Raw genomic sequence first — 16756 nt, forward strand, 5'->3', positions numbered from 1 at the left:
TGTAAAATAATCGATAATGAAGATTATAAATAATAATGGGGTTAAATGAGGGCCTAAAAGAGCCCTGAGGGATGCCTTCCTGAAGTCAGTGTACACCACATTTATACGTTGTTTACTGTTATTACGATATGTATGCATTGTATAACTACTGGAAATGTTGAGGTTGGTAACCGTGAACTTGTCCGTAATAAACATAAGCTGTTGAATAGATATGTGATTCTTGATGATCGATGTTAATTTAATGGAGATAATTTTCTCAAAAACCTTAGCGAATGTATAAAATTTATTAATTATGGATATTGGTCTCAAGTTGATAACCCTAGTTTTTTTGTCACGTGATTCAAGTATGGGAGTAATTAGGCTGAACATTCATTTTGGCAGAAAGATTTTAGTGCTAATAGATTTCTGACTAAAGCAGGGGGGATACCGTCATCACCAAGACCTTCGTTTACGTCTTTTATTAGTAACTAATTAGTAGCAAAAACATTGCCTATACTGATCATCGAATCAGTTAAATGGAGCTCGATGGAGCTTATTGAAATATCATGATATTGTGAAAATCAACAGGGAATAGAATACATTGATTCAAAAAATTAGACAAAAGAATCTACAACAGCCTAGTCAAAGTCGACAGTTGCAATTCATCTTGCTAATTCATACATGCAAGGATAGGTTAGTTAAATCAGTACAAATTAACAAATTTGCAGAATGACTTTGGGTTTGCCGGCAAGGTATTTTCAATAACACGGAGGTAAGCGGGCTAATCATTCATACCGCAGCGTTTACATTCAGATCTAAGGTTAAAAAAATTAAAATCTCTCATATTAACTCATATCGTTAGTCTGCATACAGGCTTGATGTGCAAATTTTTTCTGTACAAACAATACTTTAAGCTCTGTAAAGAACCATCTCGGAAACAAGAACTTGTAGACTCGTGAAATGATCGTCGGTGATTTCAACGTATCGGTAAATGAACATTGTCGGCGAACACGGCGTTAGTGAAATTCTGTCTATGAAAACGAATTAAAGTGAGGATTTAAAGGTAACCTACTATAGTCTTGATAAGTCTTACAAAAATTTACTTGAAATTATTTCTGGATTCGTTCAAACTTATAATAAATCGCTATTAATTATATATTGTATGAACAATGTTCAGTTCTTGATGATCTCTTAACATTAATTATCGTTCGTAAAATATGAATGCAGTTGAAATGGACATTATTCAATCTGCATGTTCGATCGTTTAGCTATTTCCTAAATCAGAATATATTAATAATGTACTGTACTACAGATTGCGTTAATGAGACGGTAAAGTTACCGTGCTCATACCAGCGACGATTATTTGGTCGTTGACGTCAACTTATTCTTCTACAATTAAAAACAACACTGAATAAGAATAAGACTAAAGCTGCATATACATGTATCATGTCTAAAAATATGAAGGACTCTTTTTTGCATTTAAATGATTCGTACGCAACAATGAACCGAATGGTAATAAACAGTGGCAACACCACATTTGCAAGCATCAAAATTCCTATTTTAATATTCCAATGCAATGCATAAGTAAATTGCAATTCACGACTTTCTAGAGAAACACTTTACCTAAATATACATAATCTTTTTAATAATGATGTATAAACTATGTATGTAAAAAAATGAATTATTATTATTGTAATAAATAAAAGTATAAATAGAAATTCAAGATAATAAAGTAATATACAGGTGAAAGACGTCGCCACCTAAATATCTCCTTTGTTTCTCAGGACATGAAAAATGTTTACAGCACAATTTAAATGATTCCAATAGAAAAGTACCCTAGAAGACAAATTTCTTTGTCGGGTCATTAACATTTTTTCAAAGTCATTGATACCGTTTATCTGGAAGCGTAGATTTTGTTCTATTGCATCTTATAATGGACGGAAAAATACCAAAAGTCAAGTTACCGAATAGTTACCATCACACCAAATTCGATGCCCTTTAAATATGTTATCAAGGACAACATCATTCTGAACTTCTTCCTAAGCATATATGAGGTGGTCGGTTTTAGCTTTCGAGTTATATACAGAAGTATGCCATAATGATACATAAGGATGGAAAAAATAACAAATATTCCAGTCTCTGAATTTCAAATGAAAAGCAGTATATAGGCTTAGTCTATTGAAGTGGTGGCAGTGTAAATGAATTTGTAAATGAATTGATGTATTTTTTGAAGAAATAGACAAATTTGAAGAAGTGTTATATAAGAATATCGATAATGTTGCGATGACATCAACATAGATATTATTTATTATTTATTTTTTTATTATATTAACTTTATAAAATATAGAAAGAAAATACGCAACATGACATTATTTAACATACTTTTATGGATAACTGGGAAACTAAAATCGATCACCTTATATACGTACATGAAAAAATTATTCAGGATAATGACCTTGACAAGATATTTTTAAGGCATAGAAATCATTGAAGCGTCAACTATTCGGCAACTTCGCCAAAAATATACTTAAGTATGTCTGTTATGTCTGCATCATGACCTGGAACTTGTCCGGCTATGCTAGAGTGATATGTAAATTTATTGCTTACGTTATAAATGTCCAAAACAGATGTTCGTCGGCAGTGATACTTTGTAACACGAACAATTAGAGATTGTGATCTATTGTTTCTAGTAGAATAGCAGCACAAGCATTAATTATGCGATTCATCATGTTCTCTGGAGTGGTAGGGTGCTGTTAGTAAATTCCTTCCTTTAGTTTTCCCTAAAGAAAAAATCTAATGTATCCAGGTCTGGCGAAATTATTGACCAGCTGTCCAATGGCAGCAGTCCCATTATGTCCAATTCAACGATTTGAGAATTTTCAATTCATAATCCCCAGTCAAAATAGCCTTAAAAAAGTCAAGCAGTAAATAATGATAGCTAAAATTTTATTGCGCGAACTTATAGAATTCCTATATATTTGGAAATCAAGATTTCTTCTGTAAACTTTGTGAATCAGAGAGAGAACAGAGAACATGGCGAATTGCATAATTAGTACTTGTGCTCATATTCCATCAAAAGCACTACTTATTCGTGTGAGAAAATTTGTAGCTGCCGACGGACATCACTTTAGACAGTTATAACATAAGCAGTAAGTTTACGTACTACCCTAACATTGTCTTGCAAGTTCATCACATTTTTAGTTTTCAAGGTTGTGGCGGCACTCGACAGCAAATACCACCACTGGTCACCAACTAGTGTCGGATGACAGTAGTGTAGTGGTTAGCGCCTTAGGTTACGAACGTTCGGGACCCGGGTTTCAAATCCCGGCGACCGGAGTCCGCTTTTTTATTCTGCAACACAAAAATGAGAAGAAAAGCAGCAGTACCGCAACAGCGACATCTACACCCGCAGCAGAACCTCACACTATCTCACCCTTACACACTTAGCAGTAGCGCGCACTTACTATCACCACACAACTATACCGGCTAGCGCAACTATACTACTATCCACCTCAAATTGGTGACCTCGACGTGATCTCTACAACAAAAAGAGGGGTGTGACCGTGATACACGCTAAGAGACACTTCCATCATCGCGAATCTAAGACTGTGGCAACAAGATGCAATAGACAAAAAAATGCACGTTCCCCAGATAAAAAATACCAATGACCTTTAAAAAACTAAATGAAAGGAATCTTGTGAAAATATGTCTCCTAGGATATTGCTCTATTGATACAGGAATTTAAAAAATTGTGCCATAAACATTTTTCATGTCATGAAGAAGAAAGGAGATGTTCAGATAGCGATCTCTCTCCACCTTCAGCCGATACACTCAGCATTAACCTCGGAAAGGTTTTTGATCTTTGTTTGGCATTTAAAATTTGACTTTCGTTTTCACGTGATTAAAGTTACTCTGTATCGTTAGTTTGTATTTTCCACGATCGGCTATTCTATGTAATATAATATAATGGTATTATTGAGTTTCCTGTTCATAAATTTTCTCAATTTCGGTAAATATTTGTTAGCGTTACGTGTTTTATAGAGGTTACGACAAGCATCATCAAGGTTTCTCAAGAGGCATCGGTCTATATCAAGCCGTTAGCCACTAGTTCAAACTTGGCAACGAATTCTAAGAATCAAGAATCGAGAATGTTATAGTTTCAGCTGACGAATTGGCTGATTCATAGATTCGGGTGACAATAAGGAGCCTGATATTTTCTTAATTAATACGCAGGAAATTCGCACATATGATTCATGATACGACGTCATGTCGCATACACCACGTCGCATGTAGGTAGGGTATAATAAGAACCTTTATCTGACTTATCATTCGGAAGGACTGACACTAGCCATTTTAACACTCTAAGTGAAATTATGTTTCTGCACTCTCATATTTTTGACGATGATGTTAGTATTAAACTGATTAAATTAATTAACGAAGACTTGGGTGAAAAATGACTAAATTATTGCTGTTCAAAATTTTAGCGTTATGAACAACAACTAATTTGCTTAAACCAGGAGAAATTTTATATTCAAATTATTATCTGATATGGATAGCAGATACATTTTGATAGCAGAATGCTCGGATAATAGGTATTCAGATAATGAAGATTCTATTGTATAATTGCACTCTTTGAGACAACAGTAACATTTAAATGCATAATTTCGCTTAACTCGGTTGAGTGACCGATGATGACAAAATGACAAAAAAATATAATTATCATTGTAGAAAAAATAATCTTCTGTGACGGCACTCGACACCAACTAATGTCGGATGACGGCAGCGCAATGGTTAGCGCCGTAGGTTACGAACGTTCGGGACCCGAGTTTCTCAAATCCCGGCGACCGGAGTCCGATTTTTCTTCCAAGATACAAAAATGAGAAGAAAAACCGCAGTAGTACCCTAGCAGCGACATCTACACCAGCAGCAGAGAGCAGCACTATCACGACTGAGTATACTATTGCCACCTCACTTTAGAACAGAATTTTCTAGTGACCATCTTTGAGGTTTCTTTAATCTTCTACTTAGTAACAAACTCAAAAAAATAACTTCCAGGCAAATGTAGTTATGACCGTAGTGATTGAACAAAAGGATTAGAAGTTGATTATTCTGTGATTATTCTAGATAATTCAAGAATTTATTAGTTAATTCATCGATTTATCATTTAAATTCAAGAGTTTATTCTTGAATTAATGCTTTATACCCGTACTTCGGTTCGTAAGTTGATCTGATCCTATAATCGATTGCTTTGTCTTCTGGGGTCACAGGGGATGTGCGGTACTGCAAAATAATTTTTTCCTGATTGTAATCACCGAACGTTTCATCACTGCGTCACATTTGTTCTTTTGCCTAAATACTTTTAACTACAATCTAATCTTCCTATGAGATTAATTAGTAGTTTCCTTACATGTACAATTGTCGTGATTGATGTTGCTTCCCACTGGAAGCTCCCCATTAGATTTCTGTATATCGTTTGTATCAAGTCGAATGTCTTTTTCAACGCAGGTTTGCTTTCCCATTGATAAAACATATTTTTCAATTTCGTTGATAATTCTTCTGTCGTTGTTCTCCCTTTTAGCTTTGAATATTCTATTAATTTGTTATCGAATTTTTATCTTAATCATACATTCACTCAGGTGGTGAGTTGTTTCTCTAATGCCTTGAATGAATTAGAATTTTCATGAAATCCTTTCGATAGATCAGCAAAACCGTTGATACTTATCGTTAAATCCGCATATTCCCAACTGGCGCTTGAAGGGGCGTTTTTCTGTATAAGATATCATTTTCACTGTGAAGTAATTTTAATTTTTGCTTCATCATGTTTCTTTCTCCCTCTGTCTCTCTGTCTCTCTCTTTCTCTCTCTCTTTATCTATTTGCATTATAGTTTTATTTCTCATAATAGTTCTATTTCTCCCTATAAGTCAGAATAGAGATTAAATTCATTATGATCATACTGATTTTCATCTGTATCATTCGCTGCTTCTCCTAAATTTAATGCTTCCTTCTCTGGTCGATTATTCTTGTGTTCGTCCACGATTAGAATGAATCCACGATGATCTTGATGTAAGATGTTTGTAACTCCATATAGCGAAGAATTTCTCATAATTTGTTGATTGTAAAATCCGTTGCAGTATTCAGTCTCATGAACATAACTTTATATAATGACAAAAAGTATAGAAAATCCAGAGTCATAAGGTATTTAAATACTACAAATAAACGCACATTTTCAAACACAAATTTGATCACATAAAGTCACATAACGTTCCATAAAATAACATAAAATTACATAAAGTCAAATCTATTTAAGCATACGATTCACAATTGTAAATTCATAAATGGCACACAAAGGAATAAAACACTTAATCGCACTAATTACGACCGTAAAGATGCACCCCGCTTCTGAATCCTTAAGGGCGTTCTAGAGTTTCTTTATGAATGTACGTACGTAGAAGCACGTTGTCTCTACGTCTATACCACGCGATGACCGTCTATCGACGTTAAACAAAGTTACGGCAAACATTTTCTGTAGACGTACGACTTTCGGCGAACTCTGATGCGCTGGTCGCGTAACACACCATACGCGTTAAACCAAAATCATAAAGTTCTACTATTTGAGTAGTACTTGAGTTCTACTGCTTAACATTTGTTCGTTAAAATGTTATAAGTAAAAGACTTACTACAGTTATAAAATGTTGAAACGTGCATACGATAACGAAACTTTTTGCTCCTGTATAAAACCATCAAGTGTTAAGACAATTTCGAATATGTGTGTAATGTTTTAAATATAAATTAATTAAACTTAATACGAATAAACTGAGAATTAAATACGAAATATCAATATTTATTAAATTAACAACATGAGTAATAAAATAATACTTAACTTAAAAAAGATATAAAACAAACGTTTAAATGTCATTTCAAGTGCTCGCGAGACTCGTTAGCAATGAACTTTACAATAATTATATTGCCTATAACATAGGAAACTATTTTACACAGCAGAACATAAACAGAGAGCAGAAATAGGTTTTAGAATTTTCATGAGATTTCCAGTTATTTTTATAAATGTAAACCTATCTTCTTTTTCCTAGATAAAGTATTTTCGTATCGATAAAATTGATATATTAGTTTGTTCTATAATATCATAATAAATGCCCTATATTTGTATATTCATTAGTAAAAGTACTTCATTACTGTACATATAAGAAAAATGAGTTTGTAAACCTACAGCTAAACTTCTAATCTAATCCGAATTAATTTAAAAAATATCCAATAATTTTCTACGTTTCGTACAACAAAGGCTTCTGTACCTTTTCTTTCGGAGATTCAGACACTTGTGTGATTCTTTCCTCTACGGTTTCAGTCGTTCTACTCGCTGGAATTCGTGCTGGAGATGAACCTACAACGTTCAAAAAAAGAACATTTAGCCATACACGCATTGATATACATAAGTATGTATGTATACAGAGCGTTCGACTGTAGGTGTAAAAAGGTTTAAGGTGCGATTCTTGAAAATAATATGAAAATCAAAAATAAAAAATTGCATTTTCGGCTTTGTTTTTGATTATTATAAATTAAAAATCGGCTGTAATATCTGTGTGCGATTTACGCGAACGAAAGTAGAGCAGTTGAAGCAGCGGGGAACTCAGTGGTTCTCAAATGGAACGAAAAATGGATGGCAGCTTGCCTCATACAACTCAAAGAAAAAGTAAACGATTTATAAAAAATACGTTTTATAAAAAAACAAATCGCACATATAACATTAAACCTGCTTACTCATAGAAATCCTAACGATATATCGTTAAATATCGGTGACTACTCTCTGGCATTTTCGAGAGAGAAAGTAACGTTTTTTCTAGTCCTTTGCCTATATAAATAATTAGTAAACAACAGCACGTGTTAACAATGTTTATACAAAGTCCAGAAACGCACTGTTATTGTTCCGTTTTTCGTTCGATTTGAGGACCACTGTGTTCCCCCCTGCTTGAACTGCCCTACTTTCGCTCACGTAAGGAGGTTTGCCCGCACACTGGGATATTTCAGCCGATTTTTAATTGACAATAATTACAAACAAAGCCGAAAACATAATTTTTTATCCTTGATTTTGGTATTATTTTGTCTTTAAGAATCATCTCTTTAACTTTTTTACAGCTATAGCCGAACAGCCTGTATAGTTACATTTTGTATCAGATAGTGTTTTAGCGTTCACTTTATAAACGAATTGTCATCTATGTTATCGATTGCAAAAAGAATTGTCATCTTTTTTAATTATTGTTTTATTTCAAAAAATCGATAGAATCCGTTTTTTTCCGAAAAATATTCTAACTATTTCCATTTATTGACAAAGAATACAGAGCTTTTCGTGACAGAGGCCTTCTTGAAAGGAAAAAAACGTCAGTGTAAAAATTATACTGCTTCCAAAGTACTTATTTATAAATGTCAAGGTTGCAAATATTTAATGTAAACTTTTGTCTCTATCGTCTATACTGGACTTACCGTTAACTAAGAAAATATCACAAATTTCTAATTTATGGAAAGTTAAACATTCTGTCTACGATGGAATTATTAAAAAACTTCCCTTGAAACCAAATAAATTTGCTTCCCTGATGCAACCGAGTCAAGTATTTAGATAGGCTGGTATAGATACCTCATTTTGTACAACTGTGATTGTGTATATGTGTCGTTGTTTGTACGTACTTACCACTGAAAGTTTGATAGAACTGTGAAAGATAAGTAAGGATCGATAAACGATCAGGTACAGCACAGGAAGCCATATCTTCTGCATCCAAAAGTGCTGGTATTCCAAGATGTTGCTCTGCAATTCTGAAAGCCAGTTCATTGTTCCCATATATATCGTTCTTGTCTAAACTGTCAAAATCACTGCAACCAATATAAAGAATAGATTATTTTTATTGATTATTCTAGCATATCGCTATTGTAAATTCAGCAACATTATCATAGCGCAATTTCAGTACTATACAATCTCAGTGTTAATAATTAAGTACTAACAAATAAAATATCTATGGAAATAGTCAAGTGATAAAAAAGCTTATGATAAATACATATATTTTGGGCATTATTTCATACACAGGATATTATAGAACACATGGGCCCCACTTCGAAAGCTAGTTACACCTAAAAACAGCGAAAAAATTTCACACAAACGTATGCTCTCCCTGCCTTCTTTTATGAGATATAACGAATTTTCTGTTTTGATTATGCATTATCTGATTGTCTTTATAGACGCTGCTGAAGATGACCATTTCAAGCATTTCAATTGCATGTCAAGTTAAATCTATAGACGTCTTGTCATGGATTTAGTTGTACTTAAATGGCCGCTAATCTTTCCTAAATTTGTTGAAATGGGTATTCTATTTTGAACTTCAGCATTTTAACCTATTGCAACAGGTGGTGCGTACACAATAAATTCATTATATCTCGTATACAAAGACTGAGCACACGTTTATATGAACTTTTCCCATTATTTTTAAATGTACAATCAGCTCGAGAAATAGCTCTTACATGTTCCGTTACACTCTGTACAGCACTAATACAATATACTACGAATAGTAGTGAATAATTGTAATAATATGTTCAAAAAACTAATAAGTATTGAAAAAGGGAAACTAAACTTATACATAATGTATTTTTATATTATTGAGCACTAAATACTAGATAGATCATACACGCCTGACACATGTCTCGCTATCAACCATATCGTATATAACCGGATCGTCATGTGCATTCCTAAACTTCCTTTGTCTCTCGATTCCGTAAACATTTACGGTATAAAAAAGCTCACGTCCAGCCAGTTACGGTGTTCCAAATACACTCCATTGATACAAAAATTCAATCATTCTTACAGTAAAATAGCAAAAAGCAACAACAAACAATTGCAATAGTTACATATACTAATAGAAAAGACCTATAATAATCGAAGCATTTTTCAAAACTGTACTAACTAAAATTGTTAATTGATTAAAACCTTTCACGGAGATGTAACTTACTAATAAAGGAAGTACGATATCTTGGAAATTCATCAAAATTTGTAACGTTGCGGAAATGTATATTAAGTAGATCCAATGTTACGTAAGTACATTTCTCATTGTCGATGAAACGAATCTAAGAATGGAAATGTCTGCTTTAAAAAATTGAAAAATTGTTATATTATGCGAATATCTTCGAAATTGTATTTGACGTTTAAAAGAAGTTATATACAAGATGCTACAAATAATTTTCTAATAAGACAAGTGCTATCGTGTAAGTTATATCGTATTAAATAATTCTACAAACGTGAATTGCGATAGAAAAAATTCAATTATAATTTCTGACGTCCATAAACTTTAAATAATAATGACAAAACTCGGTTTGTTTATTGTTAGAACGAGTGTCACACTGAAAATAAGATTACGAGAGTAGATGTATTTTGATTGTCGTTGTTCGAAATTGAATCGAAATTCCCTTAATACACGCTCGATGGAGCTGAAATTGTAAAATTCAGATGGGGTATAATAAATACCTACTCGTCGATGAGATAAATTTAAGACCAAGGAAAACTAATATGTAGGTAGAAAAATAACAATATCGATGAAATGATAAATCTCCGTCCGTATTTTATAGTGTTGTTCGGGAAGTACCTGAGAAAGGAAAACGTATGTCTGTATATGTGCGAGGTGTATCCAGAAAGTAAAATCTGATTGGCTACTAAAAACAAGCAGAAATTTATTTTCAAATCCTTTGACGTCCATTGCATTCTACGCGTATTAAACTACTTTGCTACGTAATTTTTATCCTTATTAAGGAGTCCAGTTTCTGCAATGAAACGTGCAGCTAGGTCCTAAAGTAAGGTGACACTCAGCGTAAGCATATCTTTTCAAGTTTCAATCGATGTGACACAATTTCGTCACTTTCCATTCATACCCCATAAATTTTACGGCCACGTTTCCATGAAAGTGTGTCCGAGGTTATATTCACGCTGGACGCCATCTTAGGAGGCACCGTTCTATGAAGCAGGAATACAAAAACTAGAATCTCAATAAAGGTAAAAGCTACGTAGCAAAGTAGTTTAAGATATATAGAATGCAATGGATATCAAAGGTTTTAGAAATAAATTTCTATTTCTCATTAATGCGGTGAACGCAGAAGTGGCCGCATACGTTCAAAGATATTGTCCCCGTCTTTTCTTAACACTAAACCTATCGACACTTCGTGTATACCTATTCCTACCGTGTGCGGTCAAAATAACCGGTAATTAAAGAAGTAATAGTTTTTATGATTTAACTTAAATAATGGTTAATTTATAACTAAATGTATATAAAATAATGAACTTTCATAAAATTTCGTCCAAATTTACTTTTGTTTAATTTCAATTATAGACTTAAATAGAATTACACTTTTATTTATATAGATATATATCTTATTCAACTTCGCTGCATTTTTTACAAATTATCTTATTATCAAATGTACATTTGTCGTATAAATATTTCCCGCATCTTAAACAAATTTTCGTAATTTTGTAATCTTTACAATTTTTTACTTGACAAGTTTTTTGTAGTAATCAATCTGAACTTGTTGATAGTTTTATTGCATGTTTTTTTTCCCGTGATTCTTTATATATAAGTAATGTATGCACCAGGTTTATAACAATTTTGTGAATTCTCTGTAAATTGGCCTCATACTGTAGATACCATTGCAAATTTATTGGTTCGTAAACGTTGGCTTCTTTCGCTCTTCTTATCAAATCGTGTAAACTTCATAATTTCAACAAAGTCATTCCTGTTCATTGTTTTTGAAAAAAATGCAGGTCTTCAAATTTTATTCCACAAATATGAGACATCTAAATGTTTTGCCTGATATGCACTGCAGGCATATAGCAGAGCAATAAATGCATCTAGTTTCGTTGCATCTAGCTCCATCTTAGTCTTCAATACTATAGATGCTTCCTCTTCCGTACATTTTATTATATGATCCCATATACGATGATCAATGATAAGATAAAATGCCGTCTTTACTTGTCCTTTCATTATATACCGTTTAGCATATTCTTAAAAATATTATGAACTGATGTCCTGCCAGGTTTGGGACTTGCATCTATTTCTTTCCAAACTGTTCCATCGGGCCCAGTCTCACTCTAAACGCTTATTTATAATATTCAACTCTGATTCGGTTGTAAATAGCTTTTCGTGTGTTTCCATACCGTTTTCAGTTGCTGAAGTTTCTTGTTCATCGCACACTGAACAGTCTTCTATGTCCGTTATTTCTTTTTATACTTTTTTTTTTAAAAAGTCTTGACATTTCTAAAGTAAATATCTATCACAGAATAATACCATGTACGGAATACAAAATTATTGTCAAATTTGATATGCTTTACTTTTCCTTTTATAACAACTTAACACAAAACGCTCTGAGATGCTTTCTGTCTGAGTTTTAGAGATGACAAGTTTAGATGTCGACTGATTGACTAACAAACTGAGATGTATTCTAGTCGAAAGGATAATAGCAAGTAAGAATATGGTCTGTGACGACGATATTTATACGAAAATATTGATGAGTATCGACTGTTCTCCACCAACGGTTACTCGAGGGTGGAGTTGGGAAAGCTTTTTCCGTGTTTCATCGCAATAAGCAATAACCTTAAGAAACGTCTCGACTTTTAAAATGTCTGTAACAATGGACTGTAAAAAATGCTAAATTTTGTGGCGATTCCTTAGGATTATTATAGGCCTGAGTTGATATGTCTTGACAGCTGGTGGCTATCTTGATCGAGGGATGGATTATGTTTTATGACAAGATTACGGGTATAACAGCTGTTATTATTTGTTATTACTGATTTTGTTTGTCATTTGATCTTGAGATAGCCTTTTCTTTGTACTGATTGCATCTATTTTAAGAATAACTAAAATATTTTGTCGAGCGGTCAAAATGTCCGCTCACGGTAGGCAAAGCAAAGTACAAATTTTTCTCAGAAAATAAAAGAGCAAACTAAAAGTAAATACCGAAAAATATACTATATGCATGTATTTAACTGTTTAGAAGTAAAAGTATACACTTTCTATATCTATATAGATTTTCCTCTCTTTTGGCTTGTTAATTGTGCAGAATTCTTGTTTCAAGCTCATATACCGTGGGAAACACGTGTGATATTCAGGCTGGCTTACGCCTATTCAAACAGTCACTAAACACGACAGTTTTTACATCTTTATGTTGCCTATTACATCTCTTTAACTTTTCCATGATATCTATGTATCAGATGTAATAGATGTAAAAGAAATAGAAAATAAGAATTATTTATTTTGAAAAAAATCGAAATTACAATTAATTTGTTGTATTTCAAATATTGTTATAAACATATTACTTATTGTAACATTTCACAACATTGTCCATACTTACATAAAAAGGTTTAATCTATAACATAAACTAAATGAGACAAACGGAAGAAAAAATCCGTGTATATGTATTAGGTCCAAGGGAAAACGGATTTTACAGTCCGTTAATAAAAAAAAGATGAAAAGAGATGTGATTGTATAAAAGTATATCTGATCTGCATGTCGCAGAATGTTGTGTTTTAAACGATACCGTACTATAATAAATTATAAATTATAGTGTATTAAACAATGTTATTATATCGGTTACAATTATAAATATTAAAATAATAACACGGAAATTATACCGCTATCAAATGCAAATGGATTATAATATCGTAAAAATGTATCGGACTAGCAAAGGATTAACAAACCCTTAGAATGTAGCATTCACGCTAATAAATTATGGTTTTACTTACATGAGATCAGGTCGGAAGTGATGAATCATTGCACAAAAAGCGAGGCCATCTCTCCAAGAAGTTGTCATATTCTGCACGTTTACATCAGGATAACCCTCAGTTATTCGCCGACACCAAAATTCTAATGCCTTTGTACCTCGCCTTTCGCCCATCTTAAACTTTTGATTATACTTTATAATCTTTCAAATCTTCTTTTATCCTTGTATGGACGAGATGGCAATAGTCTGTCCTTGAACTCTAGCACGAGAACTCTGTAACGAATCATAAACGAAAATATAACAATACTTTTTATCGCGTTGATAAACCACAATCTTGTTTCTTATTCGAAACTTCTAGATATGAACTGTGGTGCTCTTTGAAAGAAAATGTTTCATACAGTAGATATAATGATAATATTCAATCGGTGATTCTGCGAGATAAAATAAGATGAGAATAAAAAATAATATAATTGCGTTTAAGATTTTGTTTTAATAATGTCATAAACGCGTAAAAATGCCCACGAATTGCGAAAAACGCACTCCGAAGAATAACGAAAAATAGCCATGAGTTGAAAGTAAGTACATGGCAAATAATTACCAGGAAAATTCATACAAATGATGAGTGGTCACAAAAAAATTCACTTTTTATATAAATGTCTACGAAAGATACATAACTGCCAACGTGATTTAAATCGGTGCTTTTCAACCTTTTCGTATAACGAACCGGTCAAGATAGGAGAATTATTTCATGGGTAATTATTACAGAGCAGAAATAAAAACTTTATTTATAGTACATATGTAATAACTTCTATCTTAAATTCTTTATTTAAAATTTTTTAATTTCTTATTATAATGACTTTTGTATAACAGTAATTTTATAACAGTTCTTTGTTTATTTGTTCTTAAGCATTATATTTAAATAAGTATTACAAAGCATTATATTTAATGAAAATTTCCTAAAATAATTAGAAACCGATCAATGAAGAAGGTATTGATAAAAGAATTAAAAATTAAAATTGAATATAATAGGATTGAAATTTTTAGAAAATAATATTTGATTTAAGCGGAACTAATGCGAAAGTTTCTGTTGCTCCTTTGCAAGAATATTTGATAACCGCAACTCGAGTGCTGTTCCGAAAAACAAAATACTGCATTGACATCCATTCTGTCTCTTTCTTTCGTTTTTATAAGCTAAAAAAATTTTCTCGCGTAAATATATCCCATGAAAGGGTTGCCAATCCATTACTTCCTTTATGAGTATCCTCATTTTCAGAATAATAATAGTCAAAATTTTGAACGGCCTTAAATGTTTGCTTATTATTATATTAAATATGAACTTCCGGCTGATGTCTAATAGCTGTCGAAAGATCTTGCAACGATGAAAACACTCCTATATCTTCTTCTTGTACACGACTATCCCAAGGAGCCAGTTTCTTCTTGAACGCATCCGTCTTATTTCTCAATGTAAAAATATTTGTACAAAATGCTTGAAGAAAAATATCAAGTTGGCTGAAATGCAATATGCAAGCTTTTGCTAATGCGGAATTTCGTTCTCTCCGAAACTGTTTTACTTCTTCTCCCAGTTCGAAAAAACATAAAAGAACCTTTCGTTTCGATAGCCACCTCGCTTCCGCATAGAGAAGAAGATGCTGAGATGTTGCGAGTCCATACTGTGACACAGCGTCGTAAACAGCTTTGAGTTCAACGCTCGACTACAAATTTTATTTATGATTTTCACCGTGCCATTCGTCAACAGGTCCAGTTCGGAAGAAAGCTTTTTGTAATTAAATACTGTCGGTGAACTATATAGTGGGTGGACAACATTTCATACTCCCATACATTTGCTCCAATCTGTTAACCCTGTGCTTAAAAATATTCATTCAGAGGACAAAATATTTTCGAGCTGGTATTTTGTCCAGATAAATCAAGGCAACAAAGAAATTCTTCCCTGAAATCATTATCTTCACAAGATATTTAATTTACGTAGTGGACTATATGGTAGATTGGAGTCTTTTGTCTCGAAAAGAGTCCGGAGATCTGTGCGAGGATTTTATAAAATTTGAATAGCAATCTTGTTATTCGCCAACAACATTTTGCTAAACTTACAACCCATGATATTAAATGAAACTTGATGTTACAAAGTGATGAATACGTACAGATGATCGCTTTGATTTATATTTCGAATAAAACCTAGTTGCGAATGAATGCTGATGAATGAACGAATTTAGGCAGCGGCGGTATTGATAGTATTCTGATCGCAGACTGATCTCAAACAGCAACGGTGAATTTTCTCGGACTCTGCTCTTTTCTTGCGACTGATAACGATCCTTTGTTTCAGACCGGTCGTCGGGCATTTATAGCTAGCGATAATCGGCGATCATCGTCAATAGCAAATCAACGCTCGAGCTAGGCCTGCGCAAACATAGCGTAGTTTCGGGTGGCAGTGACTGCTGTGAGTGCTTCCACGCACCTCGCTTCCTGTACGCGATCGGGTTCATCCAGGCGTGTGCTTGTGTTCCAGGAAGCCACGGTATCTCTGTCCGACACATTAATGCTAAAACAATGGCCTGTCGTTGAAATAACGAATTTTTCCCCTCCATAGTTCCTTAGCGGGCAATACAGTGGACATATCCCTACTCGTTGCAACCTACGTTGTCATTCTGGACAGCACTATTCTAAGCGCATAAATATCAATAACGGTCGGCGGCTGTTTAAAAACACTAATATAAATAGTAATACGCTAACGCGGATGCAATATTTTTGCGGATGCAGATATTTGTTTTCGACAAAGAATTGAGTTTTACACGGAACTTCTCAGCATTCGAATAATAAGGTTTGCTCTGACTTAACCCTTTGCTATACTTTTACAAGTCTGAGTCGTGATGGGAATTTTGAGGCAAATCTCAATATCACGAGTTAGATTCACGGTTTAATTTCATGCCAAACGTGAATATCACGAGTCTCGCTCGTAGTCTTAATCTCGGGCCAAGTATGAATGTATCGAATGGTGTCTTTTTTCTA

General features: G+C 33.3%; 1 protein-coding gene and 1 long non-coding RNA gene across 4 annotated transcripts in view; both read right to left on the reverse strand.

Annotated features, from left to right (window-relative positions):
- The window catches only part of Mical-like (MICAL-like protein), a 39850-nt gene that overhangs the window by 16005 nt on the left and 7089 nt on the right, over window positions 1-16756 (reverse strand). For 2 of the 3 annotated variants that reach the window (XM_072003414.1, XM_072003415.1), the window contains exons 2-4: window positions 13758-14008; window positions 8679-8857; window positions 7288-7376 (exon numbers count right to left, since the gene is read on the reverse strand). In XM_072003414.1, the coding sequence (XP_071859515.1) occupies window positions 7288-7376; window positions 8679-8857; window positions 13758-13909 (420 nt within the window). In that variant the 5' untranslated portion in view covers window positions 13910-14008. Of the gene's footprint in view, window positions 1-7287; window positions 7377-8678; window positions 8858-13757; window positions 14009-16756 lie in introns of those variants that run through there. The other variant, XM_072003416.2, reaches the window with a different exon arrangement.
- Window positions 12260-12992, reverse strand: LOC139987325 (uncharacterized). The gene is made up of 2 exons (XR_011799830.1): window positions 12556-12992; window positions 12260-12392 (listed from the first exon to the last, which is right to left on the reverse strand). It is a non-coding gene; the product is annotated as an uncharacterized lncRNA (long non-coding RNA).

Source organism: Bombus fervidus, chromosome 5, assembly GCF_041682495.2.
Source record: "Bombus fervidus isolate BK054 chromosome 5, iyBomFerv1, whole genome shotgun sequence".
Classification (NCBI taxonomy): Eukaryota; Metazoa; Arthropoda; class Insecta; order Hymenoptera; family Apidae; genus Bombus; species Bombus fervidus.